The sequence below is a fragment of the Perca flavescens genome, chromosome 3 (genome assembly GCF_004354835.1).
Source record: "Perca flavescens isolate YP-PL-M2 chromosome 3, PFLA_1.0, whole genome shotgun sequence".
Taxonomy (NCBI): domain Eukaryota; kingdom Metazoa; phylum Chordata; class Actinopteri; order Perciformes; family Percidae; genus Perca; species Perca flavescens.
The window spans coordinates 4,731,297-4,758,929 of NC_041333.1; the positions used below are offsets into that span (position 1 = coordinate 4,731,297).

At 40.4% G+C, this 27,633-nt stretch overlaps 2 protein-coding genes across 2 annotated transcripts; both read left to right on the forward strand.

The window, feature by feature from the left end:
- Nucleotides 1-222: 222 nt before the first annotated feature.
- rab30 (RAB30, member RAS oncogene family) lies at nucleotides 223-7,377 on the forward strand. Its single transcript, XM_028571791.1, has 5 exons — nucleotides 223-553; nucleotides 2,230-2,328; nucleotides 2,420-2,503; nucleotides 2,609-2,792; nucleotides 5,640-7,377. Exons 2-5 carry the CDS (start codon nucleotides 2,236-2,238, stop codon nucleotides 5,888-5,890), a joined length of 612 nt encoding a protein of 203 aa, XP_028427592.1. The 5' UTR covers nucleotides 223-553; nucleotides 2,230-2,235; the 3' UTR covers nucleotides 5,891-7,377.
- Nucleotides 7,378-9,665: 2,288 nt separating this feature from the next.
- On the forward strand, nucleotides 9,666-26,802 carry prcp (prolylcarboxypeptidase (angiotensinase C)). Its single transcript, XM_028573646.1, has 9 exons — nucleotides 9,666-10,361; nucleotides 16,371-16,511; nucleotides 16,595-16,696; nucleotides 17,428-17,609; nucleotides 17,891-18,048; nucleotides 19,230-19,402; nucleotides 21,303-21,470; nucleotides 21,591-21,778; nucleotides 26,407-26,802. Exons 1-9 carry the CDS (start codon nucleotides 10,179-10,181, stop codon nucleotides 26,627-26,629), a joined length of 1,518 nt encoding a protein of 505 aa, XP_028429447.1. The 5' UTR covers nucleotides 9,666-10,178; the 3' UTR covers nucleotides 26,630-26,802.
- Nucleotides 26,803-27,633: the final 831 nt, after the last annotated feature.

Sequence of the window (27,633 nt, forward strand, 5' to 3'; positions counted from 1 at the left end):
GCTATATATGTTTCTTAAAAAAATAAAAACACCCTTGGATAAGTCAAAAGGCCAAGCCGCATAATAGATTTATAGCATTTTTTAAGAGTAAAAAATATTTTTAACATCAAAGAGGGGATTTTTTTTTTTGTTGAAAAAAATAAACTTTGTGTTATGTGTAGGGCAGTCAGCTGAGTTCACCAGATGTGTTTTGAGATGGATATGTCAAAAGGTCAAGCTGCATGATAGATGTTTCGAACGTGTCGAATAGCCAACGTCCAATATAAAACCAACTTTAGTTACAGCTCCGAATAGCGCTGAAGCGCAGTAACGTTACTTACTTGAGTAGATGTACTTTGCATGTGAGCTGATGACATCATTGCGTGCAGTCCTCCTCCTCCTCTTCCTCCTCCTCCTCCTCCTCTTTCAGACAGGCTGCTGCTGCTGCTGCTGCTGCTGCTGAGGATACACAGCCAGAGGAGTTATGCCCTGCCCAGCAGCGGCTTTGCCTATTTGATGAGGTGACCTATGCATACCGAGTAGTTATAAATCCGGGGAATACCCCGTGTTTTTGGTAAGTAAACTATTTTCAGACTCGTTTCGCAGGGCTGACTGAGATTTCCCCCCCGCCCTTCTGCATCTGCCAAAATGGCTAGAGTCGCACGGTAGCTGCTATAGTTGCTACTGTTGCTAGCTTCGCCCTAATGGCTATCAACTCCGACTGTAAATGAACCATTATTAGGGATTGTGAGGAATTGAACGTTAACTCAGACCAAATCTGTGCACAATGCCACCATGTTACTTTGCGTTACAAAACGAGATAAAAGGGCGAAAAAGGAAATGCGACACAGGAGATAATTCAAGTGATTTCAGTTTAATTAAACCCTAAAGTATGGTTGATTGCATTCAGGGTGGCATCCGAAGATTTAGGGCGTCATGCAAGCAACAGTTTGATGTTTGATGTTTTTTTTTTTTTTTTACTTGAAATTTAGTTTTCACGCACGTATAACGTCAGGCCTGGTTCTCGCTGTTATCAAAGCAGATGCAACTGCAGAAAATACTAAAATTGTATGTTACCGCTTTATGAATGCATTTTACATGCCGCTATGTGGACGCAGACCAAATATACAGAGCAATAGCCACACATCTGTGTTTAATATTGCAGATTATTAACCCAAAAAAGTGGCTTGATCCTCCGTGGCTCCATTATCCACCCAAAAGTAGTGCACGGTCCCTTAAAACTGCAAATAATAATAATAATAATAATAATAATCATTGTGCACGTATAATACAGTATGATGTAGAAATGGGTACCGATGGGGAAGTGACAGAAAAAATAAAATCCTCTGTGCAATATTGTTCTCTGTTTTCGAGGCTAAAATGATGGAACGTAAAGGACAAAATACAATAATTGTGTATTTTATGATTTATATGAATACCAGAGATGGCGAGATGTAATTACAACTAGGGCTGGGCGATATGGACAAAATCAAATATCACGATATTTTTTACCAAATACTTCGATATCGATACCGCAGCGATCTTCTAGTGTTGACCATATATTTACACAATGAGATTTTTGATAAATAATCATCAGTAATGTGGATATAATGACTAAGTGTGTAAAGGCAAATAATAGAACAGTTACAACAGTCTGTTAAGTTCAGAAAATGACATCACTTTACTGTACTTTAAAACCATGAAAAGACAACACTTATCCCTTATTACGATATTACAATATCCAAAATCTAAGACGATATCTAGTCTAATATCGATATATCGATATATTGCCTAGATCTAACGACAACAGTAATAACCACTTTATTAAACTAAGATTTGAGAGAACAGAAGCTTTTGCTATAAGTAAGTTGTAAGGGAAATTGACATTTCTATTTATCGTACAGTTTCCAGTGCTATCAGTGCCTTTGTGCAACTGAGCTACAGTAGATCTGGATTCAAATGCTGAAGATCCGGACCAGGGCTCACAATTCATCTGGTTTGTGTTAGTGAAGACTATTCAGGTTAAATGTCAGCTGGGATCTCTCCTGGGGGTGCATGCTTGTCTGCAGTTTCACAACCGTTTGTTAGTTTACTCAGCATCTTCACTGTGTGTCTGCAGGGCTTTTCAGAATTTGTACCAATTGCATCAACACCAGCTAGAGACAAATGAGATCACTTTGGTCAAGTGCAGTGATTTAATTTGAATGCATTTACTTATCACCCATTTCTTTTGTTCCTTATTTTTCACAGTTTAGCATGAGCATGGAAGATTATGACTACCTGTTCAAAATAGTTCTGATAGGAAATGCTGGAGTTGGGAAGACATGTCTTGTCCGCCGCTTTACTCAGGTTTGTATAAGTCTGAGTTTATGAGTTTGGGGTTATTGAATTACAGCGGATCAGAGTATCAAACTATGTATTTCTGTTTTTATTTTTTTAGGGCCTTTTCCCACCTGGACAGGGGGCTACTATTGGAGTAGATTTCATGATTAAAACAGTGGAAATCAAAGGGCAGAAGGTCAAGGTACACAATGTTTTAAATTATTTTTCAAATATAAAATCAGAGGCCTTTTTTTTCTGGTGATAGTTTAGATGGAAAGTGACTCACTTGATATATTATGTTTTCCAGCTGCAGATATGGGACACAGCTGGACAGGAGAGATTTCGCTCCATTACTCAGAGTTATTACCGCAGTGCCAACGCCCTCATTCTTACATACGACATTACCTGTGAGGACTCCTTCAGGTGCCTTCCAGAGTGGCTGAGGGAGATTGAGCAGTATGCCAACAACCAGGTGGTGACTATATTAGTCGGTAAGACGCCCTACTTTAATAACTGATGGACATCTTTTATGACAGAGCTCATTGTTCATTATGAGAAAACTGCCCTGAAATCGCCAAACTCCATTTAAATAAACAGTACTTTTAGCGTGTAAAGAGCCCAGAGGTGGAAAAAGTACTAAAATATTGTACTCAAGTAAAAGTACCAATACTTTGATAAAATATTACTCAACTACAAGTTAAATTACCTATCTGAAAAATTACTCAAGTAAAAGTAGTTAATTTAAAATGTACTTTAAGTAAAGGTTACTTAGTTACATAAAAAAAAGAAGAAAAATGGGGTGGGGGGGGATCTCTTCCATGCAGTGAAAATAGGACAAGGGGTCATAAATCCCAAACTAGTTTGGTTTTAATTAAAGAAAAATCTAGACAAATGATACACATGTAGCAGCTAGCTTCTACACACCTAAGTAGCCCGTATGAGCAAATTAGATATATGTGAATACATTTAGCCCGTGTCCTACATACGTTGTCCTACGGGTTGCTAGCGCTAGACAAAAATGAGCAATGTCACAAAACATGTTGTTTTGGCAATTTGCTATTAGTCATGAAAACTTAGTTTGAAGTACCAATGCACAAATCCTTACCAAAACATGCTTCCGCTGATTAGATGTGGAGTTATTGAATGCTGCCAGTTCAGTCACCTCTGGCAGGCACATCTGGCATTGCATGATGATACTATTGGCCCTCTTCAATTGAAATGAAAAACAGTCTTTCAGATGTGGCCAAGGATTGTTTGTCAGAATTCCATGTTTCAGCTAGCATTTCTACTGAAACTGTCTCTGAACCGTCGTCGCTCGCCGTCTCGTTCTCAATCTCCTACAGAAAGACTTGGCGCCTGGGAGGCAGCCTAGATCACTGTAGTGGTTCTGGGGTTTTTCTTCCTTTTGGTTTTCGTTAGTCAAAGTATTTTTTATTAATTTATTTTACCCCGTAATGCACATGTGTCAGACTCAAGGCCCGCGGGCCAAATCTGGCCCCTGGCAGATTTAGATCCGGCCCTCATAACAATTTCGGTTCATAATCAATTTTGGCCCACCTTGTTTTTGTCGCTTTTTCTGAAGTTTTTGTCACTTTTTTTCTACGCTTTTGGCACTTTTGCAACATTTGCTGAAGTTTTTGCGGCATTTTCCAACTTTTTTTCCCTCGCTTTTTTCTTTGATGGCTAAGTTACTTTTTGGGGGCTTTATGTCAACTAAGCTGTAAGGGAGAAGGGTATATGAGAGATGCAATAATACAGTCAAAGATGTTTGACTTTTTCGATTAAATAAAAACATAATAAACTAGGGATGCACCGAAATGAAAATTCTTGGCCGAAACCGAAAACCGAAAAAGAGGAAACCAAGACCGAAAACCGAAACACCAAAAGAAATTATGCCAGTTATTAGTACCATTGCATTTATGGCTATGACTGTGTACTAACTTTACTAAAATTAAGGCATTGCAATTGTATAAATTAATATTAAAGTTTAATTAAAAAAATATCTAGCAGAAATATGGCTACAATCTGATAGTCACATACAGTATATAGTAGCCTAAGAACAAAATAGCTTACCTATTATTATTATTATTATTATTATTATTATTATTATTATTATTATTATTATTATTATTTGAGGCACTTTCTTGCAGGATTTCACTGAACATATCAGACAACGAGGGTGCATGCCCCTCATCTGGTGCAGAGAGACAAGTCTTTTTTTCAGTTTCTGTCTCCACGCGGGTTCTCCGCATCCATCGCGGCCTGGATCATTTCTCGTACGTCCTGCTTTATTTCCGCATCCAAGTAATGGTCTTTATCACGCGGATCAAGTACAGTCACGATGAAGTGCAGAGGATCCGAATAGATCTCACTGAAACGTGTGCTGACAGACTCTAAGAGCGTACTTTTCATTGTTTTCACTCCGTGGTCCGTCTCAACCTCTTTGCTTAGGAGACGCTTTGCAGGTGGAACAGATCGGGTACTGACACACGTGCAGGTCGCGGTTACTGTTTGCGTCATCACAACATTTCAGCCGCATTGTTTCGGTGATAAAAGTATTTCGGCCGAAAACCGTAAAAAAAGTAAATTTCGGCAAAAGATTTTTGGTGGCCAAATATTCGGTGCATCCCTATAATAAACTAATCATGTCTGGTAAAGTAAATGTATTTTGTTACTTTCCATCTCTGATAGAGTCAGCATACTTTCACATGTAAACGGGAGAAAGGGCAGCAACAAAAAGGATCTTAGTCTTTAACCAAAAGGTCGACCTCTGTAGGGATCCTGTCCATAATGCTGTCAGACAACCTGAGCATGTCAGGGGTAAAACAAGCACTTTTAGTGGGCTTAAATTGAAGGTGCGCAATTGCCCATTAACATTACATTGCAGTAAATTGCATTGTTGTTTCACCTTGCTTAAATACTGGATCAGTTTCCAAAGTTGCTGTTCCCATCAGTCTCTTAGACACAAAAACATGAGACAATAGGGTCCAGGCTGAAAAATACCGACGTTAACCTTTAAATGTGAGCAAGAATTACCGAGCTGATGTCAGAGGCAATTTCTGACAGATTTGCAAAAGTCAGAGCCAGTTTTGTTAACACACATTCACTGTGTGATTTCACTTCTCAGTAAACGAAACCGTGTTTGTCTGGAATGAAAAGCTCCCGCACCGTCTTTGCCCACATCCACCCCGCACATGCGTGCACACACATACACCTCCACTTCCATCTGTCGCATCATCGCTCACCACTGTTCAGAAAGAAGATCTGCGTTGAGATGCAAGACAGCCACATTCTTACTTGTTACCGATGTTGACGGATGGATGTTCTATGTCTTGCAGGTAATAAAATAGATCTGGCAGAGAAGAGAGAGGTTCTCAGACAGAGGGCTGAAGACTTCGCCGAGTCTCAGAGCATGCTGTATCTGGAGACCTCCGCCAAAGAGTCCGACAATGTTGAGAGACTTTTCCTCGACCTGGCCTGCGAACTCATTCAAGAGGCTAAGCAGAACAAGCTGGATAACAATGACACTGCCCCAATGCCCGGTGAGGGTAAAACCATCAGTTACTTGAGCTGCTGCAACCTCAATTAGAGAGAGCTCAGACTTCTGGCCGTGGTAACTCAGCAGCCATTGACTGTAGAGGGCAGATGGCTGATCCCCCAATGCCTCCGTCCTTCTAAAATGGCATAAAGCCACTTCTTAATCTCGTCATTTCTAGTCCCATGCATTTTTTTAAACTGCACACAGGAGTTAGTCAAAGTTAGTTTGGCTTCCCAGGAGCAAGCATTTTAGATGCTGCCAGTTTGGATAACATTGTCCTCAATGCAGCAGGATGTAAAGTTTGTCTGCCTGATGCATCCAGGAATCTGAGTAGGGCTCCATTTTGTCCCCCTAATGGCAAAATGGCAGCATTTTCCTGTTTGGGCTTTAGGATCCATTGTCATTAAAACACACATCAATATTCACCAGCAGTATTACTTGAGCAAAAAGTTCTACCAGGGATTTTGTTACAGATTCCACATCGCTGACAACAAGTGTCATGGTCATTGGAGGTTATCAGTAAATGGTAACAATATGTTTACATACAGTACGTTCTTTTTTAGATTATCAAGTCTGATCAAGTTGCAAAAAAAAAAGAGTTTGCAAACTTACCCTAAAATCTGTTGCACAATCATATTCCCCACTAGTTTTTTTTCTGCTCTGAGAATGGCATACAATTTAATGAACTTTCATAATCTCATTTCTCAGTAGTTATTTGCACCCATCATTACAAACTGTGAAATATTTGTTTCCAATTGCTGCTAAAATATGTTTTTGTGTCAGATAACATAAACTAAAACACATGTATAAATACTACATTGAAACAGTATTCTGTGACACCATTATTTTTTAGCATTCTTGCAGTGCTTGCGATAAGTCCGTTGGTATAGTATGAAGCAGTTGGAAAAGCCTCAGATATTGTCAGTCATCAGTAGAAATTATAAACAGTTTACTCGAAAAGACCTTTTATTTGACTGTCAGCTGTTTCTTTTATCCACAGACATGGATATTTCTGCCTTTGTTGTTGCTGCCTAGCCATGAAATTGTATCACTTCTTATTAATTTGAAGGGGTATGTTCATGTAGTTTCGTGTATGACTTGTTGTAGCTACTTCATATGCTTTTATTGTGAAATTTCTTGATTGTCCAGCATGTTTTTGCCATGATTTGGAGTGTCTAACTTTATCTATCCTATATTTGCCATACCTGTAATGTACCGTATTGCACAATGCCATATACTGCACACTTATTGTTTTTTATTGTAACATTTTGTCTTTTGTTGTACAGATGTCTAGTACATTTTGGCACTTTGCTTTTATATTTTTTAATTACAGTAATCCCTTTGTACAACCAGCAAGCATTTTGTTTTGCCTTTTATCTTAGATTTAACAGCAGTGATTTATTGTTAATCCCTTGCATCTTCTTGTCAACACAATATTGGGAAATACAAAGGAAACACTATTGGGATGTTGTGCTTCTTTTTCTTTGTGTACAAAATATTACCAACATAATACTGTAACATTAAATAATTACACTAAATATTGTCTAGTTGTCAGGTCATTACTGCTTATGGTCAGTCATTGCCGTGATTACTGCCTTGCCGTGGTGACTAGTACCTCTGTGTACGTTTTATTTTGAAATTATTTACCGGAAACGTAAGTCGGCTATGTTTGCATTGACGCCACTTCGACGCGTTATTATGGAGCCCACGTAACTTCTAGGCAAGACCCAATAGCATTCACACACTACTATTGGTCGATTTGTTCAGGTCTTATCCCCTGACCAATTGGCTATCCTAACCTTAATTACTCGAGGTCAATGCCTAACCCTAACCAATTGAGCTGCTTCTTAAGGGCGGGACTTGCCTAGAAGTTACGTGGGATCCATAATAACGCTACTTTCACTAATGTTGGAGTTCCTCGCTGTGACCATTGAGGGCTGCAGTTCAAACAACTAGCTAACTTTTTTTAATATATTTTTTATATTGGGCATTCTGCCTTAAAGGTGCTCTAAGTGATGTGACGCATTTTTTAGGCTACAACATTTTTTGTCACATACAGCAAACATCTCCTCACTATCTGCTAGCTGCCTGTCCCCTGAACACACTGTAAAAAACATCTCCCCACTATCTGCTAGCTGCCTGTCCCCTGAACACACTGTAAAAAACATCTCCCCACTATCTGCTAGCTGCCTGTCCCCTGAACACACTGTAAAAAACATCTCCCCACTATCTGCTAGCTGCCTGTCCCCTGAACACACTGTAAAAAACATCTCCTCACTAACACGGTCTCTGTACACAGCCCAGGCTCCACAAACGGTGCCGTTTGTTTTTGTTGCTGTTTGTGAAGCCTGAGCTGTATACAGAGACCGTGTTTTTTTTTTTTACAGTGTGTTCAAGGAACAGGCAGCTAGCAGATAGTGAGGAGATGTTTTTTACAGTGTGTTCAGGGGACAGGCAGCTAGCAGATAGTGAGGAGATGTTTTTTACAGTGTGTTCAGGGGACAGGCAGCTAGCAGATAGTGAGGAGATGTTTGCTGTATGTGACAAAAAATGTTCTAGCCTAAAAAACGCGTCACATCACTTAGAGCACCTTTAATTGATAGGAAAGCTAAGATATGAAAGGGGAAAGAGACGGGGAGGAGAGACATGCAGGAAAACCGTCCCAATTCGGACTCGAACCCTGGACCTTCTGCGTCGAGGATTACCTCTGCATATGTGCGCCCGCTCTACCAACTGAACAGGCCTGTTGCTAACTTGATCTGTCTATTTAGAGTTGTACTCCCCACATCATAATTTGTCATGTTATCACGTCGCAGCGCTGTGGAGTAGGCAAAGAAGTTATAATAATTATTGTAACCTCTGTGGCGTTCAAGACCAGTCCGGCAATGCGACTTGCGATACTATATGCTATAGCGTCATTGCAGACTTTACAGTATTAATATTCTTTAGAGGTATCAATAAGACATTTAAAATATGTTGATCTGTATGCATATATGTATAGTTTGTTATCAAACAACATAATGTATAATGTATTGTTGCTAAGAAGTATTGTTGCATTTTCTAGTAAGCGGCCTATATATTTATCATGGCTGCATTGACGCTATCTTGACGTATTTAATATTGCAGTTCTTCACAGCAACCACTAGACGGCAGTGAACACTCGTGATTTAAAATACACAGGTCCACCTAGCCGTTATACATCCATGCTACAAGCAGATGAAAGATTTTTTATGGACTGCTACTACGTTTAAAACATATTTAACTTATATATATAATAATCATAATAATGTTTTATTTATTTATTTAGAATTCAATTTACAAATATTCCGTCATCACAGTCGTAAACATAAAACCATACATAAATAAGTGCAAATAATATAATATGAAAGTAAGTATGACAGTAATAATTTAAACATAAACAAAAAAAGATACATAAGTAAAGAAGTGACAGACTTGCAAACTTCATTAATAATATTGACAGCAGGAGTTCTTAATTAAATCCTTTTGAGTAGATATCAGTTATTAAAATACCTTTCTTATTTGAGACTCAGTATATTTCAATTTGGAATAGTTTAAAACATGGTGTTGATTTGGAAAATTTGCTTTGTGAATATGGAACTATACCTAATAAAATAACGAGATTAACATACATTTCTATCTTTACATTCAAAATAGGTAATAATATGTTTCCCTTCAAGTGTGATTGTGTTTTAATCATAATAATGATCAATATCTCTTTAGCACTTGATTTTACATGTCCGCTACAGACCTTCAAAATAAAAGCCCCAATATTAGGATACATTTAGATACACACCGTGGGCTCACAAAAAGGGATTTTACTCTCGAAGCAAATCTAACGAGGCCTCGTTAGCGACCTTATATACTGTCTATGTTAGCCACGGGTGCATGATTATGCCGTGTTTAAAGCAGGTTTAAAGCGAGGTATTGAGTGTAACAACGTCGTGCACACAACTCAGACTCCCATCAACCCTTGCGATCGTATTTACAGTAAAGTATAGGAACCATGCTTTCGGCTGAATGCTAGCCCGGGCTAACGTCACAGTGTAGAGTTGTTCCAAAAGTTGGAAAAGACGCTGACCCCTGATGCTTCCTGTTAAAAAGGGCGCTGCTCTGCTCTGCTCTGCTGCTAAATATCTAAATGTAGGTCACCCGCTGTCTCACAACACCTCTCTGGATTTGCTGACAAGCGAGTATCACTTCCTTTCTGTTAGGGGACAGGTCGGTTCTTCCCGGTTCTTCCCAGTGCAAGCAGCGAGTATGATATGATGCGACCTCATTGTATCATGTGCTGAAGCTCGGTCTGTCAGTTAGAGCAGCGATGAAGGCCGGAGTGAGGACGCAGGTTTCGGACAGAGCTGCAGCCACAGTCTGCCTCCTAACGCTGTGCCTCGGCCGTTTACACGCAGTCGCCCTCAAACCACAACTTCTCAGCAGGCTCGGTGGCTCATCTTACTCCGCCGAGACCACCATCAGCTATGAAACATTTTATTTTGACCAGAAGGTGAGTTAAAAATGTGTCTATTACATTGTTTTTTTGTTGTTGTTTTTTTTTGTCCATGAAAAACTGTATTTTACAGATATGTTTCACACTTGGGTTCTTCCTCTTTTATTTCTTTCTGTTTCACTTCACTTTTAAATGTTTGGTTTGGAACCACAGGAGCTGATTTCAGTGGTGTAAAAAGTAATAATTAAAATGAATAGCCTTAATAAAACAATACAACAATACAATAATCCAGTAAGTATGTTCACACTGGTGTGTAAAAACAAAAAGCAGCATGTTTTCTGAAAAATACAATTGATTGTATTATTTGATTTCTGGCTAGAGCTGGGCAATATATTGATATTATATCAATATCGTGATATAAGACTAGATATCATCTTAGATTTTGGATATTGTAATATTGTTATATGACATAAGTGTTGTCTTTTCTGGTTTTAAAGGCTGCATTACAGTAAAGTGATGCCATTTTCTGATCTTACCAGACTGTTGTAACTATTCTATTATTTGTTTACCCACTTAGTCATTATATCCACATTATTGATGATTACTTACTTGTCTTTAATATTTTGTGAAAACACCAATTGTCAACAATTCAATATTGTTGCGGTATCGACATCAAGGTATTTGGTTAAAAATATCGTGATATTTGATTTTCTCCCAGCCCTTCTTCTGTCTCAAGTTTGCTCGCCTTTTTTTCATTTACCACTACTGTACGTACTTGGGCTCACTAATATCTGCAACACTTGCTCTTTTTTTTAACATTGTAATGTACTTGATTCTGTAGGAGTTGTTGATGTTGTGTCTGCAGACAATAGGTGTTTCCCTCTGGCTTCCTGTAGTGAAGGGAAAACCATCACAATTGGCTGTGTTCCTGCCAGCAGATCTGTAACTATCCCTCCTGGCTCCGTGCCTAAAAAGGTCTCCGGGGCCCAGTGAATGTGAAACACTTTATCTCAGGGGGGCTTGAGAGATCTCCACTCAGCCTTTACGTTTTCCATTTACTGTTACTTCATGAAGAATCCGATTGCATGCTGAGTGCTTGCGTCACGTTTAGTGACTTGTGAACCTGACTCATACAATCCCAAGATTGTGCTCGTGTGTAAATGACTCTCCTTATTCCTGCTATCAGGGATGCTGTGAAAGGTAAACTCAACCAGGCTACCCACGTTTAGAGCCTGGACCTGTTTAGTCACACAGTCCTAGTATCTGTCTGTAGTCTGGCTATCACCAGACCAAGCTCAACTTTAAAAGATTGAACATTAGTTTGGGGAGTCTGCTCTGTATTTTCTACTGCACAAGAGGCGTGATCAACAGGCATAGTTCAAATGACTCTGTACCCAATTGGATAGTCCTTCAACCAATCAGAGCAACGATCTGGGTGACGTAGCAGCGACAGCGGCATCAACGGGTTGCTGCTCTTCGGTGGCCGTCATGTTGAATGTAAACAAGAAGCTGCTAGGTCCCTTCTCTGTTGTCATCGTGTTAAATGCGCCGATAGCGCGCCAGGTGGATAAGCCAGTTTGTGATTGGTCCCTGCAAAATTGTAACGGAAGCAGGATAGATAAATGTACAGGTTTCCAGCCTGAGCTAGCCTGGGAAAACCCTGACGAACTTCCGGCAAATTTGAGATTTGCTCTGCGAGTCCGTCTGGCCAAGAGCCCATTCAAGCCCATTTCCAATTTTTCCAAATCGAGGCACCAATCGCAACCGTTGAGGCAGGCTTTACGCGATGACGACGGCGAGCAGCTTCTTGTTTACATTCACCATGACGGCCACCGAAGCGCAGCCACCTGTTGATGCCGCTGTCGCTGCTACGTCACACAGATCGTTGCTCTGATTGGTTGGTTGAAGGACTATCCGATTTGCGTCCAGAGGCAGCCTTTGAGCGGCGTCCGTTGGTGACGCCCCTTTGGAAATGGGCTGCGATTGAACCTTGCCCACACCCACTCTCAGGTACAACTGAGAAGGGTCTGGTGTCAACCGGGCTAAGCCTGAGCTGCAGGGCGAGATCCAATCGCCTGCAGATCGGCTGGGTTTACCCAGTCCAATGTCCCTGTCGGCATTTAACTTTTAAACGTTCAGCTCTGTCGGAACGTTTCCCTGCTTACTTGGACATTGGACAGCTTTGCAAGCACTTTCCAAGACCCGTGTGTGTAGACATTTGGGGAAAAAAAAGACAATCCATAAGAAGGTAAATAGAAACAATCCCAGATTCTGTTTCAGTAGGAGTTAAAGTGAGAGAACGATCCACAGATTAGTATAAAGTGTATATGACCAAAGCACAGAATCTTAGCGGTTTTTTTTTTCAGAGCCGCAATTATTTGATAAACTTTATCATTGCAGCTATTTTTGATAATTCATCATTTAAGTGAGTTTGACGGTTCCAGATTTTCAGATGTGATGATTTGCTGCTGTTATGTGTCTTACATTAAAGTAGACTAAATATCTTTGTGTTTTGGACTATTGTTCGGGTAAAACGAGACATTTGTTGACAAATCGGGTTGAGAATTTGTCACTATTTTCTGATATTTTTTGATATATTAATCAACGAATCAAGAAAATAATGAATTGAAAATGGAAATAACTAGGCCTACGTATAATATTCACAAACTGTCGATAATGTGTATGCACAAAACAGTATTGGTATTGTGGGTGGGGGGGGACAATGCTCCACACCTGGTCCAGCCCACGCCATCCTGCCTAATCAGCAACACGGACCAGAAGATAAACATCATTTCCTCCCTTCTCACGCCCTTTGTCTTGTCTGAAGGGCTTTCTTTGGCCAATCAGCCAGACATTGTTTGCTTCTTCTCGACAAGCACAACAGATAAAATCCCTGTAATCCACTTTTCAGCACCAGCAGCAAGTCTGCTACTGTTTTTTTAAAAACATTTTTACAAAAGTAATCATCAATCATGCAGCCTTTTTTCTCTACACTCTCTGCGGGCCAAGCTGCTGCGAGCAGAGCACCAAGTGATCTAGAAGAGGAAATCCTCTTGACTGCATTTTGCCTCCAAACAATGAATGGAAGTGTCCCTTTAGCATCCTCCAAATGAACTGTCATAGTTTACTGGAGCTTGGGTTTGAGTTGTTTCCCTCATGTCTTCATTTGCGAGCCTGTAACGCAACAGATGCGGTCTCTTGTCATGTTGGAGTAGTGACAGTTCTGGTCCTGTAGCCGTGCACTGTGTGAACTGAATTTGAATTGGAACCAAGTGCTCAGCCTGCAGTGACCACATGGTGGCACTACTGATCAGGGTGTGGAGTTGTTATGAAAGCGATGCCATCAGGTTTTGTGGTGTGCATACTGAGTGGGGGCGAGTGATACAGTACTCACCAGGGCTCCTTTTGGTGAAGCGCTTTTAGTGGTGTATTCAGATCCTTAAGTAAAAGCACTAATAACATGCTGTAAAAATACTCTGATACAAGTCAAAGTCCTGCATTAAAAATGTTACTTAAGTAAAAGTATGTAAGTATCTTTAGGAAAATGTAGCTAAAGTATCAAAAGTGAAAGTACTCGATGCAGTAAAGTCCTCCCATTTTAAAACTGGAAAGGATCCAAACAGTTGTGTGTTTTAATGGTCTATTCATCTCAGTTGGACTTGTAGGCCGTTAGATTGTTGGGTAGTTTAGTTTATAATAAAACATTGTATTTTATAAACAACATGTGTTTTGTGTGCAAAAATCTTAATGTGTAAAGTAACTAGTAACTAAAGCTGTAACAGATGAATGTAGTGGAGTAAAAAGTACAATATTTCTCTCTGAAATGTAGCGAAGTAGAAAGTGGCATGAAAAGAAAAGACAAGTAAAGTACAAGTACCTCAACATTTGTACTTAAGTACAGTACTTGAGTAAATGTACTTAGTTACAGTCCACCACTGAGCACTTTATATATTCAACCACTTTAGTTTGGCATTAGGATCATAGTTTATAGGACATTTTCTGTTTGACTTTGGCTTTCATTACAAAAATCAGACAATTACCATTTAAGCCATTTATTAATTTACAAATGTACATAGTGTAATTACACCTATACATAGCCAGATTCTACTGCTCTTCATACTATTCATCCTGCAAATACACTTTTTCTTACTACTCTTATAATGTTACCACACTGCACATAGCTGTACATACTGTACATATCTGTCTATATGGATCATACAGAATATCCGTTTTTCTTATTATATATTCTGCTAATACACTGCATATATCTATGTTAATTCTTACTACTATTATAATCACTGCTACTACATTGCACATGTCTGTACATGTTGTTCATCTATTTTTCATATTACATAGCCATATATATTCTGCTCTTATAACACTGCAATATATTTCTTGTCCTGCCTATGCACCAGCTGGCTATACTTTGTATATCACATTGCACTTTTCTGCTTTTTTTGCACTTCTGGTTGGACGCAAACTGCCTTTTGTTGTCTTTGTTGACTTGTACTCTGCACAATAACAATAAAGTTGAATCTAATCTAAAACCCAGGTATGAATAAAAAAAAAAAAAAAAGAACTGATAACCCAAACTGAAAACATTATTTGTTGTCTTTTTAAAAGACATACCGTGACCTAAATGCTTTGCTCACAAAATTCTAACCGTATACTTTGGATGACCAATAGCACTGAAACAGATTTTGCTGCCAAACTGCCTAACTTTCCATGGTCCCCTCACATTTAAAAGCATTGCCAAGCGCTAAGGAGTCGAGGCTTGAATGAACACATTGAGGTCCCCGGAATCTTTTTGGTGTCACTGGCTCATAAAATCGCTGCCTCCTTTGTGTCCACTGAGGAGGGAAGTGAGTGAGGAGGTAGGGGAGTGGGAGGGGGGGAACAAAACAAAAACATTTTGTATTAGGCGTTGGTGCTGTTTCAAGGGTTGGACAGCTCAGCAGCCTCACAGGGCCGTCTTCTCTGTGAAGTTGTTGGTTTCTTTCTGCTTTTGTTTAATAAAGAATACAGGAAATCTAGTTGAAAGGGAAAGATACCCCCAAAAAACATCCCCAGAGGTTGGATGAAAGGATATCTCGGAGCTCATCTAAAGCGGAACTAATGTGGCATCCCTTAAACTGGCTCCAACATATTTTAATACAAATTGGGGCTAATTACCCTCGAATCCAACCTCGGGAATGCCATTTCACAACGCCGTGGTTGGCACAGGGCCAGCTATCCGCTGATCACATCCAGCTCCGAGCAGTCTATGTGCAACTGGACTGGATCCTCTGAAATGCTATTTGTAGATTTTTAACATCAGTAAAATATTGCCACGTTGGGTTTTCTGTCAACAAGTGTGAGCGATGCACAAGAGCCATTTACATTTGATGTTGCACCTTTTAAGCAAGCAAGTTGCACAGTTCAGCTACACTGAGAGTGATTATGATGTTGGCGATCAGTTTGCGATCAGTTTGCGTATCTGAGCAAATTTAACCCTTGTGTTGTCTTTGGGTCAAATTTGACCCGTTTTTTTAAATTTCGGTGTCAGAAATATGGGTTTCTTTTTAACTACCTAATTTCTTTCTATTTTAAAGATTTGTTTTGGGGGGGGGGGGACTTTTCGCTCTTACTGGGTGAGCTAGAGGCCACCCCTTAACTACCTAATTTTAATTACCCAAAAATGACATGGATGATTCCATACATCGCACTTCGCAAGTACAACAGAAGATAGGATCTCTACTTTCATTGAAGTTTTTTTTTTTTTTTAACAAATTAAAATTTGCATTTGGAATTTTTTTAATTTTTTTTTAAACCAGACTGAATGTTGACATATATAATTATCCTTCCTTTAATTTGAATCTAAATAATTCATAATTTCGGTATTAGGTATAATTTCCTATAAATAAGGTTTATTGACCATGAATTCCAAAAATGAGTGTAACCCTGATAATAAGTTGTAATAAGCAGAAAAATGTTGATTTTTCAGGACGACAAGTACATGGTTGAATGGAAGACAACACAAGGGTTAAGATTATACACTAATTCTGTGTGTTTTACTGTTCGTTACAGATCGATCATTTTGGTTTCCTAGAGGATGGCACCTTCAAACAGAGATACCTCGTAGCTGACAAACACTGGCAGCAGCCTGGAGGACCCATTTTGTTCTACACTGGCAACGAAGGCGACATCACCTGGTTCTGCAACAATACTGTGCGCCACCCATCTGTTCCCCTGTATTCAGACTGCACGCGATGCTCAGTCCGATTCAACACGTGTCACCGTTTTCTCCGTAGGGCTTCATGTGGGATATTGCAGAGGAGTTGGGCGCCATGCTGGTTTTTGCAGAACATCGTTACTATGGAGAGTCGCTGCCATTTGGACAAGACTCTTACAGCGTAAGTGAAGATGCAGTGTTAACAGTTGGAGTACATCTAAGTCTGATTAAATATGTTCGATTACATGTTTTTCTCCTTTTTTGTGGTCCCCAGCTAGAACGAAATTCACAGTAGTGTGTGTGTGTGTGTGTGTGTGTGTGTGTGTGTGTGTGTGTGTGTGTGTGTGTGTGTGTGTGTGTGTGTGTGTGTGTGTGTGTGTGTGTGTGTGATATTTGTTGGGTGACCAAAAAGATGTTTTTTATGTTAGTGTTTTTTAATGTTATCTTAAGAAAATGTTCTGTGTGTGAACAGACAATAAAGTTGTATCTAATCTCTGTTATTATAATAGCAGTAAATTGTAAATGAAGCTGCTCAAACGGCATCATGGGAAACACCTCACATCACACTCTTTACAACCTCCTGGTCAAACAGCGTGTGTGTGTGTGTGTACCTGTTTTATTATATTCGTGGGGTCCAAAAACCGGGGAATACAGTATCCTTGTGGGGTCTGCACAGCCTCGTGGGGACCAAAATGCTGCTCCCCACGAGTTTAAAGGGCTGTTTGAGGGTTAAGACATGGTTTTTAGGATTAGGGTTAGAATTAGGTTATGGTTAGGGTTAGGGTTAGGGTAAGGGGCTAGGGAATGCATTATGTCAATGACAAGTCCCCACAAAGATACTGATACAGACTTGTGTGTGTTTGTGTGTGTTTCCCTCTAACATTTCCAGTAATACTTGCCCTGTGCTTGCAGGACAGCAAACACTTGAACTACCTGAGCTCAGAGCAGGCCCTGGCAGATTTTGCAGTGCTGATTCAGAACCTGAAGAGTTCTTCACCTGGAGCTCGCCAGAGTCCTGTCATCGCTGTCGGAGGTTCCTATGGAGGGATGCTCGCCGCCTGGTTCAGGATGAAATACCCCAATATAGTTGTTGGGTAAGACATTAGTGCATGTTTACAGCTCCAAACATTAGCAAAGGGTAAAGGAAAAGTTAGATCAAATCAAACCACAAGGCCTGCTGTACAATGGGACCCTTGCTCAGAGGAAGTATGAGACATTAGGCACCAGAGTTTAAATCAGCGATCCGTTGACTTCTACAATGCCTCTGTAATCACTATGCTGCCCCCAGCAAGCTACACAAATGATATAAAGATTACCCAGGAGAATGTGCAGCTTGTGTCATTTTGAAATGGTTTTGCTTCTTATTGTATTTCAGAGCTCTGGCAGCCTCGGCACCAATATGGCAGTTCCCTGATATGGTGCCATGTGGAGACTTCTACAAAATAGTCACACAGGACTTTGCCAAGAGTGGCATTAACTGTGATGCAAACATCAGAAAGTCGTGGAAGGCTATTAACAATGTCTCTTCCACTGGTAAGTCGTACTGCAACGTTGGGTTGATTTATCTTACATGTTGTATTGTGGGAAATATGACTCCAGTGTTTCCTCTATGTTGATTTTGTAGTGGCGGCCCACCATGGCAACATTTCTGCCACCACGGTATCAGACATAGGCTGTACAAAAAATGTAGTCGCGGTTGCTTTTTTTAAATGATCCTGCCGACCTAATGCACCCCCTGTTGGCTGCCACTCACATTGCAATTTAACAACAAGTAGAACTATTCAGAGGTTACTGGGCCCGTCCAGTTTAACGCCACAAACTGTTGTTAGTTTATTGTCAAAACGTTCGCTTTCTTCCGTGTCGACTTTTAAACGAACAGCTCCACCAAAAACGGGCGAGGGTTGGGGTTGTTGTTCGGACAGACCTGCCCCCACTGCTAAAAACAATCCTAAAGGAAACCACTGGACTCGTTTGGAATTTTATTCAGAATAATAAATAAACCATGTTTAATCTTATATATGAGGAAGGCTCCTGGAGATTAAGAATTTCTACACGTTTGTCTAAATCGCCTACATTTGTGAATCCAATTAACTGTCTACTAGAGCCTGAAACCAGACAGCTGTTACTAAAACTTGTTGCACCAATGGGTATAAAGTCTGGAGCCTCTCCACAGAGGACAGATTGTAATGTCTGGATCCATAAAATGTACAACCTGCGAAGCTCAGACTACCTCAGTTCTTCAACATCTGGCTCAGATGTGAAGAAGGAAGTGTGCCCACAGGAAAACTGCCTAATCTGGCACAATAAGCTTCATTGAATTTAGTGATACTTTTTATTCCTATCACACCACTAGTGGTGAGAGTACACCAATACCATGTGTGTGTATTTCAGGCATGTGTGTAGTGTGTTCTAACAACAGAGTGTAAAAAAAATAGTAATTTCCCCTCTGGGGATCAATAAAAAAGTATACATTATTAGAAAGAATATGGTTATTTCATTAGCATTTAGTAGCTAAACCTCTTATGAGGTTTTGATATCATACCTGTGAAGACCCATGGGAGCTGTAGTCGTTAAACCCTAGCAAAATAGCATTTGTTTTATCTTGGTTAAAACAACAATGTCAATTTTTTTGTATCCAGCAGTAAACATAAATTCAGTTCCAATGAAAAAGGGATTTACTGACATTGGATCATTTCTTGCTCTCTTTTGACAAGCGTCTGGTCTTCAGTGGCTGTCAGAAGAATTCAGTTTATGCGCGCCTCTTAAAAGCAGCGCCGATGCTGTCGGCTTCAAGAGCTGGCTTCAGGAGACCTGGGTGAACCTGGCCATGGTGGACTACCCCTACCAAGCAAACTTTCTGCAGCCACTTCCTCGCTGGCCGATCCAGGTACAAACATCCACTCGTAAAACACTGCATCTAAGATTCAAAACGGTTTTGGGGAAAAATCTAGCATGTAACAAAAAATGATATATAATGAAACGCTAATCTCTAGTACTTCAAATTGATTTCACTGCCAAATGTCTTTTGCTTTTATTGCAACTTTAAATTTTGTTTGTCTTTGGTTAAGCGCCTGATTTGGCCTGACAGACGGTCCTTAATTGAAGTGAATGTGTGATTCAGCCGATTGTGTCACAAGTGTTTGTTGTGGTCTTCCAAGCTTCTGTTTGCAACAGCTGTCAATTAACTTCATTAATATTCATAAGGGTCTAGCTTCTTTTAGTTTTTTTAAAAAGTATTCTTTAGATGAGCAGCTACAAGTAAGCCACCGTTCTTTTCTTCTGTCGTACCAAGGGTCCTTTTCATTTGCACACTCCGTCAGATCTCTGAGGTGTTCCTCTGTGGACGCTCACATGGCTCCACAGAAAGAGGGACATTTGCCCAGAGCAGCTCATGAGGCCATTAAAACAAAAGTTTCCCCACTCCCATTTCAATGAGCCTGGAACAAATACTTCACTAGACACTTGATGTGAAAAAAAAAAAAAAAAAAAAGAATAACTTGCCAAAAATTGAACAAAATACTACCATCATGTAATGTGGCTATTGTTTTAACTTTCAAAATTACTAAGCACATCCTTCGTTTTCGTGGAAAATAGCTTGTGACAGTGTAACGGCTGTCTGCGGAGGCTGATTGACTTGGATGCAGTGTATTCTACCAGTCACCTTGGCATGTCACGTGCATAAACCAAGCTCTGCTATTGACCCCCCCCCTGACTCTGTTTAGGGCTTCAACACCCCTCCGAGCGCCCCATACAGCACACTCACATTAAGTTTTACCAGCGCAATACTTACTACTTATTTGTTAATCATTCAGCCGCTGATAGATCCTGGAGCACCATGTAAGGTGAAATAAACACTAAATGGTCATTTTTTAGTTTTTTGGCTCCTTGCCTTAAATGTATGCGACCCCTATGGGTGGTTTAAGCGGTTTAGGCAGGGGGTGCAAAGAGGAGCTTTTTTAATGACAAAGCTAATGTGATTATCTGAGTGAGTGTGAGAACGGGGTATTGAGGGCTTAGAGGAGGGAAATCTGTTGGCAGAGATGAATGTATAAGCCTAATCCTATCTGAAAAGTAAGGAGAAGATGCTTTGGAGCAATTGCAGTGTTTTTTTTTCTTTTTCTTCACGGTATAAATCTTTGGTTGGACATGTCTGTGGCCCTCCTCATCCATCGACCACCAACTCCTCCCCAGTCTGCAGACAAAAGCCTTAGTAACAGACTCCACACTAGCGCAGCTCCCCTCCAACCTCCAAACAAGAAAGCCCAGTTTCTCCGCCTCACAAAGAGTGCAGAACAACAGCCCCAGCCAGCTCTGCTGCGGCTGCAACCATAACAACACGCAGTGAAATTAAACAAAAGCTGAAACTCAAATATTTATCATCCACGCAATTCATTCTGAGAAATCAACCGTGGTCAAAGAAAGTGGCAGTGAGGAGCGCAAAACTTAGTAAATTTAAATCACTGGCTTCATGTTAATGGACGTTTTTTTTTTTTTTTTCTTCCCTCGAGTGCCAAGATTAGAGCAATAAATTCAAGTTCATTCCAGGGAATTTCATATGCAAATCAGGCGCCACTACTTTTTATGTGGAAAAACACTTTATGGGCCACAAGAAAGCAATCACCAGTCTTAAACTTAAACGTAAACAACTTGGATATAAGGGAATAAGATATTTAGATGTTTCTCTTTAATGCTATTTAAAAAGAAAGAGCATGCAAGGTTTAACGGCTGGTCTAAACTGTAATGTAATCACAAACTTGTGGTTAATTAATTTGTGTTATATTTTCAAGGTGGTGTGCAAGTTTCTTGCTTTGGATCCCAGCGTGTCTGACTACCAGCTGCTGCACGGTGTCTCCCAAGCAGCAAAGGTCTACTACAACTACACCGGAAGCACTTCCTGTCTCAACACATCTCAGACAGTGACCGGCAGCCTGGGTTTACTGGGCTGGTTTTACCAGGTGCAGTAACACAGAGCGCAGGGATCAGCCCTGTCACGCTGAACAAATCGCAGCACAGATGAGTCAATGGGCAGCTTTACCCGTCCCAATGAATATATACGTTCAATCCCTCATTCCCAGGCCTGCACAGAGATGGTGATGCCCATGTGCACTGACGGCGTCCACGACATGTTTGAACCGGAGGAGTGGAACCTGCAGGCCTTTTCTGATGAGTGTAACGCCATGTTTGGTGTCAGGCCACGAGCCGACTGGGCTGGCACAGTCTACGGGGCGAAGGACATCGCCTCTCACAGCAACATCATCTTCAGGTAAACATGGCTTGTAAAATGCCAGAGGTAGGCAGAAGGTTCTCTGTGTTTTCTGTTTGTCTAGTGCAGCGAGAGCCATTAAAATGGCGATTTGTGACTGGCTTTTATTGCAGACAAATAAAGAGTTGATCCACCTGGAGAACCACAGGAGGTAGATAGAAGTATGTACTGTAAACTATAAATGAAAAAGCACTGACACTGATGTGGCTCAACCACAAACCCTAAGCTGGGTTCTATTAGATTGAATAGCAATTAGCATTCTTTGTCAAGCTATAAAAAGGTAGGGCAATCATACTTTTAATATGTGAGTTTTTAAAAGCAATTTAAATAAAATATCATGCCATATTATGCCAATCATTAAAAACAGCATTGAGAAAAAAGTTTTATTAAGCAGTTTTAATTTGTAATTAAAGCTGCGAGCAGCGATGGACGGGCCCTCGCGCCTCTGCGCGCGTCGGGGTTACCGGCGGACGCCGCTCCTTGCGACCGTGCATTTGCGCGGCACTCAGACGCCACAAACCATCACCAATGAAAAGGGAACTCCCCGCCGAGTTCAACGATACGATATGGCTAAAGCATAGGGGGCGGGTCCAACCATCACCAATTAAAAATGAAGCCTCTGCTGAGATGAATGATACCTCACACAAGACTCTACCTTAAATGGGTCAGCATGTATGAAAGGGGGCGTGGCTTAAACATAGGGGGCGAGCCAAACCATCACCAATGAAGAAGGAAGTCTCTGCTGAGTTCAATGATACCTCACACAAGTGTTTACATCAATCGGGCCATTAGTAATAAAAGGGGGCGTGGCTTGAACATAGGGGGCGGGCCAAACCATCACCAATGAAGAAGGAAGTCTCTGCTAAGTTCAATGATACCTCACACTAGGGCTGGGCGATATGGACCAAAAGTCATATCCCGATATATTTTGGCTGAATATCGATATACGATATATATCCCGATATTTTTTTCCGCAAAGTGAGAGCAGTTCAGTCAAAGTCAAGTATGACATGTCACAAGTAGTTTCATAGAAACCGGCTATTTCAGTGAACAGTTGCAAAATCAAATGAATAAATAATAAACAGGTTTCTTCACCTGGTTCATGATTTAAATGCTCAGCTGTTCAAATAACAATATAATGTAAACATAAATACTGTATAACAGGAGTACTTTTTTTTTTTTTTTTTTTTTTTTTTTAAAATCAAAGCTCCATAAGGTGCACATTTAAATAAAAAAAAAAATCTTAAATAAAAATAGCCTATAAAATAAAAGAGGCCAAGTTCAGAAAATGACATCACTTTACTGTAATGTAGCCTTTAAAACCAGGAAAAGACACTTATGTCATATCACGATATTACGATATCCAAAATCTAAGACGATATCTAGTCTCATATCACGATATCGATATAATATCGATATATCGCCCAGCCCTACCTCACACAAGGGTATACCTTAAACAGTTCAAATGTTATGAAAGGGGGCGTGGCTTATGCAGAGGGGGCGTGGTCATATTATAGGGGGCAGGTCAGTATCACACGTAGACCACACATTCTGAGTTTCATGCAAATCTGATGATGTTTGTCATATAAGGCACATTTCATGTTGCCAGTGGCGGGCGCTAAGACCAAAAGTCAGTTTTGGCCTGTAGGTGTCCTCAGGCCTGGACCCTTGTCAATCGTGAGAAATTTCGGGCAGATACAACAACGTACACTCAAGTTACAACAACTTCTTTGTTCATCGCTAAACACTCAAAATGGCTGCCACGCCCACACCGTCTAACGAAAAGTTTTTCTTTTAATAACTTTTCATCGTTAAGGTGTTGGGATGGTACAGACCAAGTTTGAAGTCCATCGGATGAAATCTCTAGGAGGAGCTCGTTAAAGTATAGCACCTTGACTTTTACGCCTACTTCCTGTTGCCACTAGGGGGCGCTATGACTTTAAGTAAATATCGGCCTTTATTTGTCCTCAGGGTTGGACTCTTATGAATGCTGAAAAGTTTCGAGGTAATCGGACAACGTACACTCGAGTTACACCCACTTCCTGTTTAGGCGGCGAAACGCACAAAATGGCCGCCCTGCCACGGCCACGCCCTATGACGAAAAGTTTTTCTTTTAACAACTTTTCATCTTTAACTTCTTAAGATGGCACAGACCGAGTTTGAAGTTGATCGGATGAAATCTCTAGGAGGAGTTTGTTAAAGTACGACATGGAAATGGCCAAAATCGCACTAATTTCGAACATTTAATTCAAAATGGCGGACTTCCTGTTAGGTTTAGGGTATGGCTCTAATGACGTTTTTTGTACATCTTGACATGTTACATATGTGTACCAAGTTTCGTGAGTCTACGTTAAACGCACTGCAGGGGCTCAATTTTCTTAACTTTCTAGGGGGTGCTAGCGAGCCATTTTTGTGCGCCTATTCCCGAAACCCTTAAAATACGTACATTTTCACCAGACTTGATGCGACCGCCAAATTTGGTGAGTTTTTGAATATATTAAGCCCCTCAAAAAGCCAATTCATTTGACGGGAAAATAATAATAATTCCTTCAGTTTCAATAGGGCCTTCGCCGCTGTCGGTGCTTGGGCCCTAACTAACTGCTCCTGTGGGAGGTTGACAGATATGACCTACAACCTAATGCTGCTTTTTCACTACATGGTACGGCTCGAATCTACTCCGCTATACTGGACTCGCTCTTTTTTAGTTTCCCATCAGCAGAAGTTGTGGAAAGTACCTGGCACTTTTTTTGGTACCATCTAGGGTTGCACGATATTGACAAACTGTAATATTGCGATATTGATTATGAATATTGCGATACCGATATTAATTTATAATTAATAATTAAATTTACAAAAGTTACGGGAAAACATCAAAATAGAATCAGAACAAATTAAACAAGTTTTCTTACAACACAAGGATTATTTCAGCTGACAGTCATATTGGACTGGTCCAACATGAATATATAAATAAGGACCATGTCTACAGAACAGGACATGGTTTATTGGTTGGACAGTATAAAATATATAAGTAAAGAGAACAGGACATGGTTTACTGGTTGGACAGTATAAAATATATAAGTAAAGAGAACAGGACATGGTTTACTGGTTGGACAGTATAAAATATATAAATAAAGAGAACAGGACATGGTTTACTGGTTGGACAGTATAAAATAAAGAGAACAGGACACAACTTTTCTTTCCCTTCTCTGATTCGTTCCGTTTTGTCGTCTATTTCTTCACTTACACTGTCACTCTGTTGAAATATGCACACACGTCACGTGGTACGCTCCATAGGGTTTTTAACGTAGTGGACCCATGCGCTGACGTGCACTAACATATGCAAGTGGCGCGGTAACTGGCCATGAAACATGATCATTACAGCGTTTCAAGCAAGCTCTAAATCCAACACAACTAAGCCACAGGGACAGGACGCAGCGCTCCACAAAATAAAAAAAATATTGCATACTTTGCGACACTTTCGATATGTTGCGATAACGATATTGAGTCGATATATATCTTGCACCCCTCTATGTAATATTGCGCAACGTGATATTGCAATAACGATATTGAGTCTATATATCTTGCGCCCCCTAGTACCACCTTGCCAGACTCATTTTGCGTAACTGGAAGAGTCCAAATAGTCCAGACATTACGGACCGGCTTAAACTTATGAAGGAGATAGCTGCCTTTGAACTTCTGATTGACAGGGTGCAGAATATTCCAAGCAAAAACGGACAAGCATGGATGTCTTTTGAATATAGTATTACTACTGACTTTTAGAGGGGAGGTGGGGCATTGGTGGATAGAGGATAATTATGGATGTGCAGGCACACATATGTGTGTTTATATCTGTGGGTAACAGTGTGTATGTAATGGCTATGAGGATGCTGCGTGGGTTCCTTTTTTGGCTGCCTTTTATTCGTTTTATTTCATTATTATTTCTATTGTTTGTATTATCCAATGTGAGATATATGTATTTTTACTTTTGTGAAGTCTGTGTTTTATGTCCGTTGCCTTGTTTTTATTGGGAAGTTCTGGTCTTGAAAAGTGCTATTTAAGTAAACCCACTTGCTTGCCTATATTTACCTCTTACCTAACATTGGCGTAGCCCAGCAGTAAAAAAAATTTAAAATAAAGAATCAGTACATTATTTTACTTCATACATCTCTACCAGAAGTCACCCATGATGTTATTTTGTGGCTCTACATACCTAAATGAACACTCTAACATGTGGTACACAAGTGTCTAGCGCTGGGTATCGTTCAAATATTTTCGATACCGGAAAAAAAATATTTCCTTTTGTTTGTTTTAAATTCAACAAGCAATTTGTTGTATTTTAGCAGAATACTGAAAGCAGCAGAACTGAGTACACTTTAATATCTGTTTAGTTCGCAAGAAATATCATTATCGCGATATTCGACAGCCTTATCGCATATCACGTATTTTCCTCAGATCGTGTAGCCCTACTCAGGGATTAAAATTGGTTATTGAATGACGAGGCATTTTTCAATACTCGATACTTTAGAGGCAACTGCTTGGTGCCTAAAAAGTATCAAATTCGGAACCCAGCCCTACAAGTGTCTGATCCTATAGTTTCAATGCGCTCCGTCTCTGCTGTTGTATTTCAGTAACGGAGGACTCGACCCGTGGTCTGCAGGCGGAGTGACTTACAACATAACGGATTCTCTGGTTTCCATCCTGATTCCTGACGGAGCCCATCACCTGGACCTCCGCTACAGCAATGACCAGGACCCACCTTCAGTCCGCACAGCCCGGGTGTTAGAGGTGATGTATTTTCGAGAGTGGATCAAGCGGGCTAAAAACACACGTCAAACTGCATCAGCCCCTTAGTCCCTAAAAGCAGCACAAGTGTACCTGACCAGGATGTCCAGGATGTCCAGGGTTGCCTAGCTTTAATTTGCGTGACACGGTGTGTCACAGGGTGCTCTCTGCATCATAATGCCAAAGTTTATGCCTTTTTTAATTAATGTTGGGGCTGATTTCTAATAATTACATTTTTATTTAAAAAGGTCAACACCTCTCTTGATTTTTATTAATAATGTAATTAATCATGTGGGCCATGTTCAGTGCTGGAGTATCAGACTACAATTTTCTTTGACCTAACATTTCTTTAAGCCAAACTACACATTTCCAAAGGGCTTGGAGAGGTACTGTATTATGAGAGCTGCTTGTGATAACAATGCTGTAGTGTAAATGTCTTTCTTTGTTAAAGCTTTAGTGTGTAACTTTTTAATATTAAAGGTGCCGTAGGTAGGATTGCGAAGATCCAGGACTTAGCCAAAAAATGTGAACATTGACAACTTCTCAGTCCCTTCATCCCCTTTCCGCTAAAGCCCAAAATGGTCTCCTAAGCCCCTCCCCCCACAAGGGAGAATGAATGCGTGTGCATGTGCAATGATTGACACACAGTAAGACACCCCCACCTCTGGCCCTGATTGGCGCATCTGAACAGGGAGCGGTGGATTTTTGAAAATCGCACTACAGGCTGAAGGTGGTGCCAGAGGAGCCGGTTTTTTTTTGTTGACCTGCTTCATGTAGTTCTACTGGAACATAGGGTCAGTTCCAGCAAATATGACAGAAAGTTAGTTTTAGAAGTCTTACCTACTGCTCCTTTTTAATAAACGTCCTTTTACATTCAAGCCATTGCCAAATGAGTTGCTACAAAGCTAATTAAGACTATCAGCTCCACACAACTCTCTCTGGATTTCTCAGTATGACTATGTTCAGGAGATTGTGGCTGTCCCGCGCAGAAACTCGAGTGAAGATAATGACCTCTTCTGAAGAGTCCGTCATGTTTTTTTAATCCCCTGTGTCCTCCTTGGCTATAAGTAGGG